The sequence below is a fragment of the Oryx dammah genome, unplaced genomic scaffold (assembly GCF_014754425.2).
Source record: "Oryx dammah isolate SB20612 unplaced genomic scaffold, SCBI_Odam_1.1 HiC_scaffold_4, whole genome shotgun sequence".
NCBI lineage: Eukaryota > Metazoa > Chordata > Mammalia > Artiodactyla > Bovidae > Oryx > Oryx dammah.
In genome coordinates, this window is record NW_024070188.1 from 60550390 (window position 1) to 60569022 (window position 18633).

General features: G+C 37.5%; 1 protein-coding gene across 8 annotated transcripts in view; it reads right to left on the bottom strand.

Annotated features, from left to right (window-relative positions):
* Positions 1 to 18633, bottom strand: part of AHI1 (Abelson helper integration site 1) — a 214198-nt gene that overhangs the window by 96019 nt on the left and 99546 nt on the right. For all 8 annotated transcript variants that reach the window (XR_005720912.1, XM_040239286.1, XM_040239287.1 and 5 more), the window contains one exon: positions 15065 to 15182. Coding sequence is in view for 7 of the 8 variants with exons in the window: in XM_040239286.1 (XP_040095220.1) it covers positions 15065 to 15182 (118 nt within the window). In the remaining variant the exon portion in view is untranslated. The remainder of the gene's footprint in view (positions 1 to 15064; positions 15183 to 18633) is intronic.

Consider the following 18633-nt stretch of genomic DNA (forward strand, 5'->3'; position numbering starts at 1 on the left):
GCATTAACCACAAAAAAAAAAAAAAGTGGTACTGTCTCTGAGAAAAAATATTGAACAAACCATCTGGAAAGAGTGAAGACCTTCAGAGTGGATACTCTTGATCTGCTTATTCTCTTTCTGGCAATTAGTCTGACAGCCTGACAGGTGAATTCATTTAGTTTGCCTGTTTACCCTAAATATAAGCTGCCAGTTAATGTGTTTTAGCCACATACGCAAAGTTCTTGATAGGCTTTCTGCTCAGATGACAAAATAGCTAATTATAGAGTTACTTACACAACAGAAGAGGAAAGAACACCATATTTGCACCCAGTCCTTCATTTAAAAAAAACAGATACCAAGGATCATCAGATATAAAGGAAAAATCACTAGCATAAAAGAAAAGTACAGGATATATTAACAGATGAAAAAAACTGAACATAGAGGAAATGTCAATTCAGAGAAGAGAACTTAGAGAGATTTAGGAAGATATAATGACATCCACAGTACTTTGATACTAGGAAAAAGGAACAATCAGGACAAGAAAGAAACCATGAAGGTCAAATGGATGATTGGCGAACTAAGGAAGATTTAGAATAAAGGAATGAGAGGGCTGATTAGTTAGAGAAAGGAGAAGGAGTCCAAAGTTTCCACCTGAAAAATGGTAATGCGAATATCAAGAGTAAAATATAGAAACTCCTTTCAGGAAACTCAACCTCACTCATGGCAATGATTACAGTTCAATCACATATATGACAAAAAGTGGTTCGCGCATATTAGATTGGTGCAAAAGTAATAGCGGTTGTGCTTTGTTGATCTTTGTCTTTTGATATTGGAATACATTCTTAAATGCAGGTTATGTTATACATCGTCTAAATGCGTATTTCTCAGTTTATGTTTTTTGCCAATGACTTATTACTTGCTGTGTATATTTTTTTAGATTATGGAAATGATGTTAGACAAAAAAGCAAATTCAAGCAATTATCTAATTCGAGTTCAAAGGGGGTGGTAAAGCAGCAGAGCCACATCTATAATGCATTTGGCCCAGGAACTGCTAATGAACATACAGTGCAGTGGTGGTTCAGGAAGTTTTGCAAAGAAGACAAGAACCTCGAAGATGAGGAGTGCAGTGGCCGGCATCGGAAGCTGACAACCACCAACTGAGAGGATCATCAAAAATGATCCTCTTACAACTACACGTGTCAAAGAACTCAATGTGGACCATTCTATGGTTGTTCAACATTTTAAGCAAATTGGAAAGGTGAAAAAGCTCAGTGAGTGAGTGCCTCATAAGCTGACTGAAATTTAAAAAAAAACTGTCGTTTTGAAGCATTGTCTTCCTATTCTATGCAACAACAACGAACCACTTCTTCAGCACACTATGATGTGCAACAGAAAGTGGGCTGTATATGAAAACTGGTGAGGACCAGCTCAGTGGCTGGATCAAAAAGAAGCTCCAAAGCACTTCCCAAAGTCAAACTTCCACCAGAAAAAGGTCATGGTCACTGACCAACCTAGACAGACAGCATATCAAAAAGCAGAGACATTACTTTGCCAACAAAGGTCCGTCTAGTCAAGGCTATGGTTTTTACAGTGGTCACGTATGGATGTGAGAGTTGGACTATAAAGAAAGCTGAGCCCCGAAGAATTGATGCTTTTGAACTGAGGTGTTGGAGACTCTTGAGAGTCCCTTGGACTGCAAGGAGATTCAACCAGTCCATTCTGAAGGAGATCAGTCCTGGGTGTTCACTGGAAGGACTGATGCTAAAGCTGAAACTCCAATACTTTGGCTACCTCATGTGAAGAGTTGTCTCATTGGAAAAGACTCTGATGCTGGGAAAGATTGAGGGCAGGAGGAGAAGGGGACGACAGAGGATGAGATGGCTGGATGGCATCACTGACTCAATGGACATGGGTTTGGGTAGACTCCAGGAGCTGGTGATGGACAGGGAGGCCTGGCATGCTGTGCTGTGGTTCATGGGGTCGCAAAGAGTCGGACATGACTGAGCGACTGAACTGAACTGAACTGAACTGTTTGACTGTCTGTGCCCAGCTGGTCCACCACAGCTTTCTAAATCCCAGTGAAACCACTACATATGAGAAGTATGCTCAGCAAATTGATGAGATACACCAAAAACTTCAATTCCTGCAGCCGATTCTGGTCCACAGAAAGGGCCCAATTCATCTTCACGACAATGCCTGAAGACACGTCGTACAACCAACGCTTCAAAAGTTGAATGAACTGGGCTATGGAGTTTTGCCTCATTTACCATTTTCACCTGACCTCTCGCCAGTTGACTACCACTTCTCCAAGCATCTCAACAACTTTTTGCAGGGAAAACATATCAACCAAGAGGAAGCAGAAAATGCTTTCCAAGAATTTTTCAAATCCTGAAGTATGGACCTTTTATGCTACAGGAATAAATAAAAACTTATTTCTCATTGGTAAAGATGTGTTGTTGTAATGGTTCCTATTTTGATTAATAAATATGTGTGTGAGCCTAGTTACAGTGATTTTAAATTCACGGTCTGAAACCATATTTACATTTGCATCAACCTAATATATCTCACTACACAAGTGTGAAGCTGAAAATCTTTTCTAAGATTAGATTTCATATTTCAGAGTCACATAAACTACAATAGCTATTTAACTTTGCTTAAACTCTTAGAAATTTTGTATATTGATCTTTTTTTTAAAAAAAGATATCTTATGCAAATAGCTTCTATAAATCTTTAAAATATAAAAAAGACAAATCAAGCATTTGTTATCACATCAACTGGAAAACTTTGATAAAAAGGTAAACATCAGAATATCTATAAAATACAAATTCAGTGATCTGGCATGTACTCTGGCTATGTTACAATGAAATTATGTAGTTTTCATTAAATCCGTAAGATCTCAGTTTAATTTCCTATAGTTTATGGTTTTCAGTTGCTTTCTTGTTATTTTTCAGTAACTTAATTATTTTACTTTAAAAATTAACCCACTGGGCAAATGTCACAGTATACTTTACAACTAAATTTAGTAGGTTCTTAAACAAAACACACACACAGAGAATTGTGACTAAAAAGAAGAAAAATATAAAGCAAATCTTCTATTTTTAACGGATGGGAGAAAAAGGTTGAAAATTGTAAAGTCAGAACCATTTACACCATATAAATATTCTATAAAATAGCTTCTTATAAAATAAATGTCTAGAAAATAGTGCATAAATTTAAGCTCATTCAAATCAGCAGATTCAGATGAAGAGAAATGCTTGCATTCATATTTTCTCTTCAGAGGGGATCAGGAGAAATCTCAATGTAGACCTTGAGAAGTTTCAATAACCTTGTGCACGAAGATTATTAAGTATGTTAACATTCACTTGAGTTGATAAAAATGATGTTCAAATTAGTAAAGAATAAATATGTAGAATGGGCTTCCCAGGTGGCTCGAGTGGTAAAGAATCCACCTGCCAATGCAGAAGACGTAAGAGATGTGGGTTCAATCCTCAGGTTGGAAAGATCCCCTGGAGGAAGGCGTTGCAACCCACTCCAGTATTCGTGCCTGGAGAATCCCCATGGACAGAGGAGCCTGGAGGCTACAGTCCACAGGGTCACAAAGAGTATGGACACAACTGAAGTGACAGCACAGACACACACAAACATGTAGAATACACCTTAAGTTATGAACATGGTTAGAAACAGTTTACTAATTCAAGTGATCTTACTGAAGAAATACACGCACTTTTATTACAAGTACAGAGATGCTTCAATATTCAACAAGTAGATTAACTCAAATCACTGGAGAATCGCTCAGTAAAACCCTCATGAAGTGAAGTGAAGTCGCTCAGTCGTGTCCGACTCTTTGTGACCCCATGGACTGTAGCCTACCAGGCTCCTCCATCCATGGGATTTTCCAGGCAATAGTACTGGAGTGGGGTGCCATTTCCTTCTCCAGGGGATCTTTCCGACCCAGGGATCGAACCTGGGTCTCCTGCATTGCAGACAGACACTTTACCCTCTGAGCCACCCTCATATTGGTTATTAAAATCGCATCTTATATCTTTAATGTACCATCAAACACCAGCTTTAGAGCATCCAATTACTAATGACAACAAAAATATCTAACAAATGAAATCTCCTCTTTGTGGAAAGGAATATAAAATAGTGATACTATGTTAAAGAAAAAAAATCCATGTGATCAAGGTCTTTTTCTCAGTGTCCAGAAAAATCCAAATATTAAAACAATCCCAACTGCAGGGGTTTTGTGTGGGCTGGTACTTATATGGAAAGCCAAAGTATCAAAAGTTAAGTAGCTTCTAGTTGGATTATATATATTTGAGGTATATTTGTTTGAAAACTTGTCTTCTCCAGCATTTATTGCTGGTGCACTGGGATGACCCAGAGAGATGATATGGGGAGGGTGGTGGGAGGGGGGTTCAGGGTTGGGAACTCATGTACACCTGTGGTGGTTTCATGCCAAGTATGGCAAACCAATACAGTATTGTAAAGTAAAAAAATAAAATTTAAATTAAAAAAATAAATAAACGCAAAAAAAAAAAAAAGAAAACTTGTCTTCTAATTACTTCAACTTAATGTCTTTTTTGGCATGCTTCTCAAAATTCTCTTTCGAGAATCCATGTTTGCCTCTCTGACATGTTCTTTTCTCTATCATCACTTAATCATCATCACTTAACACATTTTATTAAATCATGTCTTAAGGCTTCCTCCATTCCTTTGGCCACAGTGCAAACTGTATAATTTCAAACTTAAAAAGAATCTCCCATAGAATCTCATGATGTTTATTCTCACAGTATCTCATGGATTTCAAAGTATTAAAAATACCCTTCAGACCCTCACAATTCTATGAAGTAGAGAAATCATCTGAAGAGGAAAGTAGAGACACTGTACTGGGAGAGAGAGACTACCCCAGGGAACAGCTGTGAAGGGGCAGAATTAGAGTCAGGCCCACCCCTTCTGGCCTTCTGACCCCAGGTCTAGTGCTTTTTCCACCAAAATGCACAAGCGCTGGATTCAGAAGAGTGGTTGGTTAGCAGCATAAGGCAAAAGTAAGGACATCTGTCTACAGAAAATCAGTTAATTCTGTAAATTATCTACGGTAGTGAATTAATTCCTTTCACCAACCCATACCTGAACTTAAGCCTTGGAATTCTGGAGATCTGAAATCAGAATTCAATGAAACATTCTTTTTCAGTGGATAGTTTGAAGTTCATTAAGTAATACTATCAGACAATTCTGCCAATTCTAATAGTATGAAAGAGTACTTTGAACTCATTTTACCTTCCTTAAAATGGAAACTCCCTTTTACCATCACCTTTGTTTGAGTTATTCTAACCTAATTTTTGCGTAAATGTTTTATTTTTCTCCCTTTGAAATACAAGAACCATCATATTTCCAGTTTACACGTAATATGCCTTTGATAATGGGTTTATATAAGGATATCACAGACTCTCTGGTGAATTTATGACACACATAAAATAGATTTCAGTTACATTATTTTAAAAATTTTGCACTTCTCTATAAGAAGTTACACAGAAGAATACATAGAACTATACAAAACAGATTTCAATGACCCAGATAACCATGATGCTGTGATCATTTACCTAGAGCCAGACATCCTGGAATGTGAAGTCAAGCAGGCCTTAGATTTCAGTTACATTATTTAAAAAATTGTGCACTTCTCTAAAATGTTACACAAAAGAATACACAGAAGAACTATACAAAACAGATTTTAATGGCCTAGACGACGACGATGGTGTGATCACTCATCTAGAGCCAGACATCCGGGAATGTGAAGTCAAGTGGGCCTTAGGAAGCATCACTATGAACAAAGCTAGTGGAGGTGGTGGAATTCCTGTTGAGCTATTTCAAATCCTAAAAGATGATGTGAAAGTGCTGCACTCAATATGCCAGCAAATCTGGAAAACTCAGCAGTGGCCACAGGACTGGAAAAGGTCAGTTCTCACTCCAATCCCAAAGAAAGGCAATGCCAAGGATTGCTCAAACTACCACACAACTGCATTCATCTCACATACTAACAAAGTAATACTCAAAATTCTCTAAGCCAGGCTTCAACATTACATGAACTGAGAACTTCCAGATGTTCAAGCTGGATTTAGAAAAGGCAGAGGAACCACAGAACAAATTTCCAACATCCGTTGGATCATTGAAAAAGCAAGACAGTTCCAGAAAAACATCTACTTCTGCTTTATTGACTATGCCAAAGCCTGTGACTGTGTGGATCACAGCAATCTGTGCAAAATTCTTAAAAGAGATTGGATTACCAGACCACCTTCCTGGCCTCCTGACAAATTTATATGCAGGTCAGGAAGCAACAGTTAGAACTGGACATGGAACAACAGACTGGTTCCACATAGGAAAAGGAGTATATCAAGGCTGTATACTGTTACCCTGCTTATTTAACTTATATGCAGAGTACATCATGCATAATGCCAGGCTGGATGAGGCACAAGCTGGAATCAAGATTGCTGGGAGAAATATCAATAACCTCAGATATGCAGATGACACCACCCTTATGGAAGAAAGTGAAGAAGAACTAAAGAGCCTCTTGATGAAAGTGAAAGAGGAGAGTGAAAAAGTTGGCTTAAAGCTCAACATTCAGAAAACTAAGATCATGGCATCTCGTCCCATCACTTCATAGCAAATAGACAGTAAAACAATGGAAAACAGTGTCAGAGTTTATTTTTTGGGGCTCCCAAATCACTGCAGATGGTGACTGCAGCCATGAAATTAAAAGATGCTTGCTCCTTGGAAGAAAAGCTATGACCAACCTAGACAGCATATCAAAAAGCAGAGACACTACCTTGCCAACAAAGGTCTGTCTAGCCAAAGCTATGGTTTTTCCAGTGGTCATGGATGGATGTGAGAGTTGGACTATAAAGAAAGCTGAGCACCAAAGAACTGATGCTTTTGAACTGTGGTGTTGAAGAAGATTCTTGAGAGCCCCTTGGACTGCAAAGAGATCCAACCAGTCCATCCTAAAGGAGATCAGTCCTGGGTGTTCATTAGAAGGACTGATGGTGAAGCCAAAACTCCAATATTCTGGCCAACTGATGCGAAGAACTGACTCATTGGAAAAGACCCTGATGCTGGGAACGATCGAAGGCAGGAGGAGAAGGGGACGACAGAGGATGAGATGGTTGGATGGCATCACCAACTTGATGGACATGAGTTTGAACAAGCTCTGGGAGTTGGTGATGGACAGGGAAGCCTGGTATGCTGCAGTCCATGGGGTTGCAAAGAGTCAGACACGACTGAGCGACTGAACTGAACTGATAAAAAGTTAAAACTTTGCTTAAAAATACTGACATATTGAAAACAATAAAATTAAACTAGAAAAATAGCTCCTAATTTTCAGAACTGCTCAAGGGAATAACTTTATATTTGGCTGAAATAAATAGAAAAATACATTTTTCAAACATTATCCAACATGTGGAAGTACAAAAATTAACTTGACAGATCTCTCAATCAATACTAAAGTTATCTGAATTATTTTATGATTTTAAGTCAAATATCTTGACTGTTTAGGGTATGATAAAAACATTAATATATGTTAACATGTTGTAAAGGAAAGTGCAAATAAATTATGGAGAAGACAGAAACTACTGATTGTTTTTTAAAAGCCATGTCACATTCTGCCTCTCCATCAAATTCCAAGTCTACAATTTTAAAACAAGATAAAAAGATTACATGAAGAGTCATACTAATAAACATGAATCATTTTATTTTACATGATTCTACTTACCTATTGATATGAATTAAATTTAGTGCAATGCAGTGAAAAGATACATTAAGTACACAAAAATGAATGGTGCTGTCCTTCAAATATAGACATACAAAGATGATAGTACTTTCTAACTTCCACCATCATAACTGTGATTGATTTTACTCATTACTGAATAATCCACATGTTAAAATTTACTACTATCATAAGAACTCTCGAGATGGTTGAATGGGATCTGGGATTCAGACCAATGACCAGAGTGAAATTTCTCGAGAATCTCTTGATATGACTGGAGATTGAATACCACAGTTTCACTGGAACTAGGCTTTAAGAAATCTAGTAACTGGCAAAGACAGAGTTGTAATATCAAGGCCCAGGAAAAAGATAAGTTCATGAATTCTTAGAAAATTACTTTCATGACACCTCAGTATTAACAACTACACCTATTTCAAATAGTGCTGTGTAGGTTACTAGTTTGCAATATATCACACACTTCCAATGCTAGGGAGTAAAAGTCACACGCATGGCCAGAGGGACCTCTGGACAGAGCGGGAGGACAATGGGCCAGGGATGAAGGAATGGATCCAGGCACAGCATCATCAAGGATCCACTTCACGTCTGAACTAGTACTCCCTCTCTGCAGAGGCAGAAGCAGCATGGGGCGGGGAGTATGAGAAGTACTGAACCAGGACAGAGGCAATCTTTCTCTAGATACGAATGCCACCAGCTATGTGAACTCTCATTTCAGGCCCTCTGCTTCTCAGTTTTGATGTAAAGGGACTGAAAGTCAAAGTTTTAAGGTCTTACAACAAATAATCGCTCAGTTGTGTCCAACTCTTTGTAATCCCATGGACTGTAGTCCACCAGGATCCTCTGTCTGTGGGATTTTTCAGGCAAGGATACTGGAGTGGGTTGCCATTCCCTTCTTTAGGGGATCTTCCTGACCCAGAGAGAGAACCTGGTTTCCTGCAGATTCTTTACCAAGAAGCTCTCAAAAGAGTTTACACTCTGTGATTTTAATGTTGATTTCTCAGAGGGTTTTGCTGAGGATCAAATGAAGATGTATATAAATAAATTTTTTGATACAAGTAGAAGTTATTTTACAGATTTTCTTCATTATACTAAGGAAGTACAGGAACAGTATAACATGTTCATTATGTGGTGAGACAAGATGGTTGGATGGCATCACCGACTCTATGGACAAGAGTTTGAGTAAGCTCTGGGAGTTGGTGATGGACAGGGAAGCCTGGTATGCTGCAGTCCATGGGGTCGCAAAGAGTCAGACACTGAACTAAACCTACAATTTAATTTAAAATGTTAAAATTAAAATTTCTTTTTTTCCCCCAGCTTTATTTAGGTATGCTGCTGCTAAGTCGCTTCAGTCCTGTCTGACTCTGTGTGACCCCACAGACAGCAGCCCACCAGGCTCCCCCGTCCTTGGGATTCTCCAGGCAAGAATACTGGAGTGGATTGCCATTTCCTTCTCCAATGCATGAAAGTGAAAAGTGAAAGTGAAGTCGCTCAGTCATGTCCAACTCTTTGTGACCCCATGGATTGCAGCCAACCAGGCTCCTCCATCCATGGGATTTTCTAGGCAAGAGTACTGGAGTGGGTTGCCATTAGGTATAATTGGTGAATATATTTTTATAAATTTATTTCTTATACAAATTACTCAGAAAATATTTATGGTTTTAACTTTAATAAAATTAGTTGATTATTTTGTTCATTAAGTACCTGGAACAATAGCCTAATAAACAGTTGCTGAAATAAGTATCTCATAGGTGCTGTATCCAGCTTTTTTCCTCTCTAACCCATCCCTCACTGAGACACCAGCGGTATTTCTAGAAACATATTTTATTATTACTTTCATCCTCATACCTTTGGATAGCTCTATTTTATCTAGAGAATGAAATGTGAATTCCTCAGTAGGGCACAACTTGACCCCATCTACCTTTGCAGCTCAGGTCTTCCTAAATACATCCATCTCATCATTTCCTCCAGCTAACCTAAGCCTCATACCACTGAGCAGTCAAGTCAGGCTCTCTTCCAATTGTTTGTTCAGAAGCTCAGTGTGGCTTTCCTGATGGCTCAAGTGGTAAAGAATCTGCCTGCAGTGCAGGAGACACAGGAGACATGGGTTCAATCCCTGAGTTGAAAAGATCCCCTGGAGGAAAATGGCAACCCACTCCAGTATTCTTGCCTGGAGAATCCCATGGACAGAGGAGCCTGGCGGGCTACGTCCATAGGGTTGCAAAGAGCTGGACAAGACTGAGTGCAAAACCATCTCAGCTTAGTGTGCCCTTCTAAAGCCCACCTGCTGACGAGGCCAGTGACAGAGACAAGAGGCAAGACTCTGGAAGGTTTCAAAAGGACTTTGGAACTCATTCTGATTGCTGGAGAAAGCCACTTAAGAGTTTTAAACAGGGAAATAACAGAATCTAATTTATTTTTCAAAGAATCTTAGTGGAGGGAGAAGAGGGATCCCTAAATGACGGGGTACATGTGCCTGAGTGTTTGGTGGGAAGACCTGGTGTGGGGCAGGGGAAGTGGAGGTAGAGGAAGGGTTTGGGGGCAAGAGTTTTGCTTGGACATGTAAAGTACAATAAATTGCCCCACTGCTTTATAGCTCTATATTTCAGTGATACTTTGTTTATACTGTGATTCCAGAATTTATCACACTCTGACATAATTTGCTGCATGCTCATTTGCCTTCCCAACCAGACGGTGAGCTCCCTGAGGATAGAGACTGTCTTATTTAGTCCATATATTTAAGTAAGGACCTTAAGCAAAGTATTTACTTAGAATGATTTTAGAATAAGTAAAGTTAGTATTCTAGAAACTCTAAAGAAAATAGACCAAAGAAGAAACAAATATTTTCCTAGCTGTCTCCATTACCCAGAACTCACCTGGAATGAGGTCAATAGAATGAAGTCGCTCAGTCGTGTCCGACTCTTTGCGACCCATGGACTGTAGTCCACCAAGCTCCTCTGTCCATGGGATTCTCCAGGCAAGAATACTGGAGTGGGTTGCCATTTCCTTCTCCAAATAGAAGTGATAGCAGACCATAAACCCACCCCTGGCTCTAATCTTCCAGCATGTAAACTAACATATATAATATGTATCAAATCAAGGTCTCCTCTTAAGCATCTGGGATGAAGGCCAGTAGGCCATACTGACTAGTCCTGTGTAAATTGTTTTTTATACTGTACAAACTGAAAGAGCTGCATATAAGACTTGATACTTAGCTTTTCAGTAAGATTTTTATTTTTAAACATCCTATCTATATTATTTTCATAGTCCTTCATTTCAGATTCTAATAGATTATTTGTATGGTCAAGAACACTTAACTACTGTCCCCTTTTAAAACTGTTCTGAATATTGAATAGACTCACAGAATTTTTAAGACAGAAACTCATTAAATCCAGAGCCCTCATTTACCTGCAGGGATGAAAAAAACTGAAGCTTAAAGAAACAGCTAAAAATTCTAGTCATTCAGAAGTGGAGCCAAGCATAGAAACTAGTTCACCAGTTTCCTAGTGCAGGATTTTTTTCACAAAGATTGGCTTCTTAATGCATAAGATGGATTTGGCCACTTTGCAATGGACTACATACTCTGCTTTTATAAGTTTTCTATACAATGATATCTCAAAAATTTTCTTTTTTCTTTTTTGGCTGTGCAGCAGGTGTCATTTTAGTTCTCTGACCAGAGATTGAACCTATGTCCCCTGCATCGGGAGCCTGAAGTCTTAGCCATTGGACTGCCACAGAAGTCTCTCAACAAATGTTATAGGAAAGATATGCCTTAAAATGAGAATAACTAAAAATAGAGCAAAGCAGTCCTACCAGGTATTACATGGCTTAATGGTCATGCTCCTGGGACAGTGCTCACATCAAGGGATATGCATTATTTAAAAGTCCCACTCAAGCCCTATATGACCATGAAAGCTAAAGGTAAAGGAAGGGAATCCAAGGTAAAATTGTGAAGTTTGCAAGGCTTGCCTTTATCATATCTGGTTTTCCTTTCATTCTTTATCTGTCAGAGTGGTAATCACTCCTCCATTTCAAAGCCTTCCTATCTATCCTCTCTGCTCTTTTCTATTACAGAAAAAGAAAGAATTTTGTATCTATTATCTACACCTCGTTGGCTGATAAACTTAAGAGACTACTTGAATGAACTTTAATCAATCTGCTAACTTGATCAGACTTATGTTTTACACTCTTAATCCTGAAATGTGGAAGGCAAGATTTGTTCCTGGAAGAATCCGAGATCTCAGCAGAAAGACAGGCATCAAGTGGTGGAGCCAGGTTCCTTCCTCCCTCCTGCTCATTAAAATAACAAAGGAGAAGCTCTATACAGTCAACAAAAACAAGACCAGGAGCTGACTGTGGCTCAGATCATGAACTCCTTATTACCAAATTCAGACTTAATTGAAGAAAGTAGGGAAAACCGCTAGACCTTTCAGGTATGACCTAAATCAAATCGCTTATGATTATACAGTGGAAGTGAGAAATAGATTTAAGGGCCTAGACCTGATAGATAGAGTGCCTGATGAACTATGGAATGAGGTTTGTGACACTGTACACGAGACAGGGATCAAGACCATCCCCATGGAAAAGAAATGCAAAAAAGCAAAATGGCTGTCTGGGAAGGCCTTACAAATAGCTGTGAAAAGAAGAGAGGTGAAAAGCAAAGGAGAAAAGGAAAGATATAAGCATCTGAATGCAGAGTTCCAAAGAATAGCAAGAAGAGATAAGAAAGCCTTCTTCAGCGATCAATGCAAAGAAATTGAGGAAAACAACAGAATGGGAAAGACTAGAGATCTCTTCAAGAAAATTAGAGATACCAAGGGAACATTTCATGCAAAGATGGGCTCGATAAAGGACAGAAATGGTATGGACCGAACAGAAGCCGAAGATATTAAGAAGAGGTGGCAAGAATGCACAGAAGAACTGTACAAAAAAGATCTTCACAACCCAGATAATCACGATGGTGTGATCACTCATCTAGAGCCAGACATCCTGGAATGTGAAGTCAAGTGGGCCTTAGAAAGCATCACTATGAACAAAGCTAGTGGAGGTGATGGAACTGCAGTTGAGCTATTTCAAATCCTGAAAGATGATGCTGTGAAAGTGCTGCATTCAATATGCCAGCAAATTTGGAAAACTCAGCAGTGGCCACAGGACTGGAAAAGGTCAGTTTTCATTCCAATCCCAAAGAAAGGCAATGCCAAAGAATGCTCAAACTACTGCACAATTGCACTCATCTCACATGCTAGTAAAGTAATGCTCAAAATTCTCCAAGCCAGGCTTTAGCAATATGTGAACTGTGAACTTCCTGATGTCCAAGCTGGTTTTAGAAAAGGCAGAGGAACCAGAGATCAAATTGCCAACATCCATTGGATCATGGAAAAAGCAAGAGAGTTCCAGAAAAACATCTATTTCTGCTTTATTGACTATGCCAAAGCCTTTGACGGTGTGGATCATAATAAACTGTGGAAAATTCTGAGAGAGATGGGAATATCAGACCACCTGACCTGCCTCTTGAGAAATCTGTATGCAGGTCAGGAAGCAATAATTAGAACTGGACATGGAACAACAGACTGGTTCCAAATAGGAAAAGGAGTACGTCAAGGCTGTATATTGTCCCCCTGATTATTTAACTTATATGCAGAGTACATCATGAGAAACGCTGGACTGGAAGAAACACAAGCTGGAATCAAGATTGCCGGGAGAAATATCAATAACCTCAGATATGCAGATGATACCACCCTTATGGCAGAAAGTGAAGAGGAACTAAAAAGCCTCTTGATGAAAGTGAAAGAAGAGAGTGAAGAAGTTGGCTTAAAGCTCAACATTCAGAAAACGAAGATCATGGCATCCGGTCCCATCACTTCATGGCAAATAGATGGGGAAACAGTGGAAACAGTGTCAGACTTTAATTTTTTGGGCTCCAAAATCACTTCAGATGGTGATTGCAGCCATGAAATTAAAAGACGCTTACTCCTTGGCAGGAAAGTTATGACCAACCTAGATAGCATATTAAAAAGCAAAGACATTACTTTGCCAATTAAGGTCCGCCATGGTTTTTCCAGTAGTGGTGCATGGATGTGAGAGTTGGACTGTGAAGAAAGCTGAGCGCCTAAGAATTGATGCTTTTGAACTGTGATGCTGTAGAAGACTTTTGAAAGTCCCTTGGACTGCAAGGAGATGCAACCAGTCCATCTTAAAGGAGATCAGTCCTGGGTGTTCATTGGAAGGGCTGATGTTGAAGGTGAAACTGCAATACTTTGGCCACCTGTTGCGAAGAGCTGACTCATTTGAAAAGACTCTGATGCTGGGAAAGATTGAGGGCAGGAGGAGAAGGGGAGGACAGAGGATGAGATGGTTGGATGGCATCACTGGCTCAGTGGACATGAATTTTGGTATCTCCGCGAGTTGGTGATGGACAGGGAGGTCTGCCGTGCTCATGGGGTCGCAGAGAGTCAGACATGACTGAGCAACTGAACATGTAACTCAGCAATATTACACTAACTTCATATGCAAACTCCAAAAACCTTCAAAGTAGAAAAGTAATATTGTTCCTAAAGTTCTAAATAACTTAAGCTGATCTTTTCAAGCTCAAGTTTCTTCTTCTCTCTGTCAAAGACAACTGTTTTGTTATTCTCAGTTCTCTTATCTTTTTGAAAGATTTCCACAGTAGAAAAAAAATACTATAAAATACCAAAAGCTAACGAATAGAAGCAGACATCTTTCAATACCAAAAATACACACTTCTCACCTGGATGCTTTTTCTTTGAGATTCTTTGAAAACCTTATTCAAATTAATTTAAAATATTCGCCTAAAATTTGCAACTGTATAGTTCGTTTCAACTCTGTGCTTGATATACATTTTAATAACTAGCTTCTTTGCATCTTTTGTTAATTTTCTAATTTTGAAGAAACTTGACATTTTGGCAGGATGCATCCTGTTTCTACCGAAAGGCATTTTACCTGGGCTTTCTTTGAAATGAATTACAAAATCTGATTATCCATAAACTATGGTTCTTTTACCCAAAGGAAACTGAATCAGATATGAAACTCATGTTCTGTGACTTTTCAATTATTATCTGCTCAAAAAGAATAGAAGATGAGAGTATCTACTATTAAAGTTACCAAATTCAAATTTGCTTTTGAAATAATTTAGTGATTTTTAAAGAAAAAAATGCTGGAATATAATTCACCAAGTGTGAAAATTGACCGTTATAATGCTATGAACTGTACTTCTGAAGTGAAATACATGACATCCATTAAAAAATAGAATCTGAACATTTACAGAATAGTCAAAGTAAGAAAGGGGCTCACCGGTTTGAGTGAAACCAAACTGACGCAGAATCTGATGAGCGTCCAGCATGTTTGATTGTTTTGACTTAGACTGCTGTGAGGAGGCTGATGTCGAAGTGAATGAGAGATTTTTGTTGACCTGTAATAGGAAAGGCAAATCAGAAATGAAAGCGTAATTTCCTGGGTTACTGATGCAAATAGTGGATGAGAAATATTTGCTTACGATGCAAACCAGGGAACATGTCAAAAGGAGTGACAATGATTTATATGCTTAGTTTTTAAGAGTTTACAAAACTCTATAGTTTTTACAATCTGCCTTACTTTGAAAACAAATTTGCTTATCATGGAACTGACTTTATTAGTAACTTAGAGTGGTCTTAAAAGTTATGCCAAAAAAAAAAAAATGCAAAAAATAAGTGACTCCTTGACTGCTTTCAATTAAGAAAGAGTTTTTAAATGTTTCACATGCCCATTTCCTTAGCATTTTTGAAAGAACAAGTACTTCCTTTTCAGATACTGTACAGAAAGCACCTGTAATGTTCATGTTTATAGGTATCACAGTGACACAGATAACACAGCTGCAACTTAACTAGCGAAGTGAAATAGATTCTACCATATCAAAAAATCTTATTCTTAAGACAGTTTTCAAAAAACAACTCAAATAATGAACAGGCAAAACTTCTATAAGTAAATACAATGTTCAATAGCACAAAAATTCTACTACAATTGCCCAAGTACTATGGTCTGTACTCAGAAATGAAATGAAATGAAATGCATAACAAGTGCAACATTGTAACTACAGTATAACATTGTAAGTATATGAAAAATACACTTCACAGAAAAAGGCTTAAATGTTTAGTAAATTAGTAAGTTCATCTTGCAATTCAGATAATTTCAGCAGCAATCTAGTCTCTTTTTCATTATTAATAAATCAATCATTATATCTTATTATTTTTACCACTTTCAAAAAGCATGATAAAATGTGATTGAATTTTGAAAAAAAATGGAAATGTTTAAATTTCTAATTTTCTGTAAAAAAGTAATCTGTTAATTAACAAACTGTTAAAAATGACAGTTTATGGTATGTAAATATTAGTATAGGAAAGTAGCTCCTTTCTCTCTCTTTTTTGAAATACTCAAAACTATACAGAGGACTTCCACTATATTAGTATTTAAAAATTCCCTTTTGATGTTCTATACATAGAACAACAGTACTGGTTGTGGTTACATGCCCTTTTTCTGACTCATTATTTACATAATATTTGTAAATGCTTCTCTTCTTTCAAATAGTGACAGTAAATGGTATATAAGATTAAGTTTTTCTTTTGAAAGAAAGATAATTTTGTGAAAAAGTCAATTAAGATCATGTGCGAGAATAGCTCTAAGGTTCCTAAACTGTTGTGGTATCATCTTATGAAAAAGAAAAATATTTTCCAAAGTAGTTATTAGATGGGGTCAAATGTTACATCAATGCTAAGAAAAATTATCCAACTAGAAAAATTCTATAAGAAGCCATTATTAAACACTGACCAAAATTAAAGTTGACTATTTACACTGATAATAAAAACAGTAAATAAACTTCAAAGGAAATGTGCTTGAAGACTAATAATAATGAATTGGTATTAAAACATAGGCTAACCCTAAAGCACTAAATAACATTACTGAAATAGATTAAACAGAGTATGTTTGCAAAGGGGATCCTAAAGTGCTATACAAATCAAATGTTATATAAATATTAGCTATTATTATTAACATCACTACAAGCAAGGGTAATTAAACATATGTAATGCAGTAAGATGATGCAGTAAATTTTTCAGAATGCTATGCTTTTATATGGAAGTACTATATACGAAATGACATATTTATCACTTAACTATTTAATTCACTTCTCTTTTTTAGAATCATTTTTCAGTTTTACTTCTGTGTTCTTGAAAATTTTAATCCTACCTGTCAAACAAAGCATTTTGAAATCTGGTGCAAAAAAGCAGGTGTATGCTTGACACGCACATGTGCACACACACACACACACACACACATACACACAAATTTGCTTTTCAGTCTTTCTCTTCAGAAAATTACTTGTGCTCAAGCAAAAAATGAATACCAAGAAAGCTCAAATAGGATACTTGAATGACTCCACTCAAACTGAAAGACTTGCCACTTTTTCTAAGTAAACTGCTGTTTTAAAAAATCCAATTATGATCTACAATTACATGGTTTTTCTAAGCATTTCTACACTTCTGCCCTCTCTTGACATATCTTTAGAGACTATTCAAATGTTCATGAAGTGATGAGTGGCAACATAACAGGGAGGATAACTCTGTTTCTAAGGTATGGGATAATTGTTAATCACTATCTTCCAGTACTTTGGCCACCTCATGCGAAGAGTTGACTCATTGGAAAAGACCCTGATGCTGGGAGGGATTGGGGGCAGGAGGAGAAGGGGACGACAGAGGATGAGATGGCTGGATGGCATCACGGACTCGATGGACGTGAGTCTGAGTGAACTCTGGGAGATGGTGATGGACAGGGAGGCCTGGCGTGCTGCGATTCATGGGGTCGCAAAGAGTTGGACACAACTGAGCAACTGAACTGAACTGAACTGATAGTGATCTGAAATTAGAACTCAAAGTATTTTCCAAGTGAGCTTATACATATTCACTAATTCATTTAAAGGAAGAAAAATAATAACAACCATTATATAGAGGGAAGCAATATCTATTTTTGAAACATATGCTGTGGAAAAGAATTGCTTAATAATTTTACAACAACAGAAAGGTTGGCTAAGATAGTCTACCCTACAACAATCTATCCTCTTTTTACAAAACACTTTTCTGCTTGCTTCATGCAAAAACCACAGTCTGCCAAAGTCAGTTTAATACCTCCATACTGTGGAAAATGAAAAGCATAAAAATTTAATAAAATTCATAATGGAAGAAAAGAAAAAACCACCTAGAACTGCCTAGTTAATCACAAAATCTGTTTTGCCTGCTCTTTCAGGGTATAATCTGTTTTGGTAAAATATGCAAATACTAATTCTCTAGGAGGAGTTAATTTTCATTTTAAAAAAGTCATTGCTCTAACCTCAAATTGAATGCACAAAGCTAAACAGGATAGCAATAATATACCTTTTAGTGATTAAACTGTAAAACCATTGGGAGATATGTAACATTCATTTCCATATATACTTACAAGTCTAATCCTTTTAGCTGACTTTATATGCTTTATTCACCCGAAGAATTGTTTTCAAAGTTTCAACTTGTGAAGACACTTCAAACTTTCTTTTAATGATAACAGAAAATATATTAGCACTGTTTATATACTTATGTTAACAAATGTGCCCCCCTTCTTCTGGACAGCTATTTTTTTTAAACTAAATTTGAACAACAACGCAGATAACATTTTAACTTGAAAACATTTCTAAAACCAGCTCCTAGGAAATTTTTTGTTGCAAATTATATGTCTGCTGTAAAAATTAAAATCCCAGTATTACAAAACAAGTTAAACAGAAAACTTGAGGCAAAGTGAGATTCAAGTTATCTGAAGTCAGTTATCCGAACACCTCATAAGTTCTAAAAGCAGCTTACATT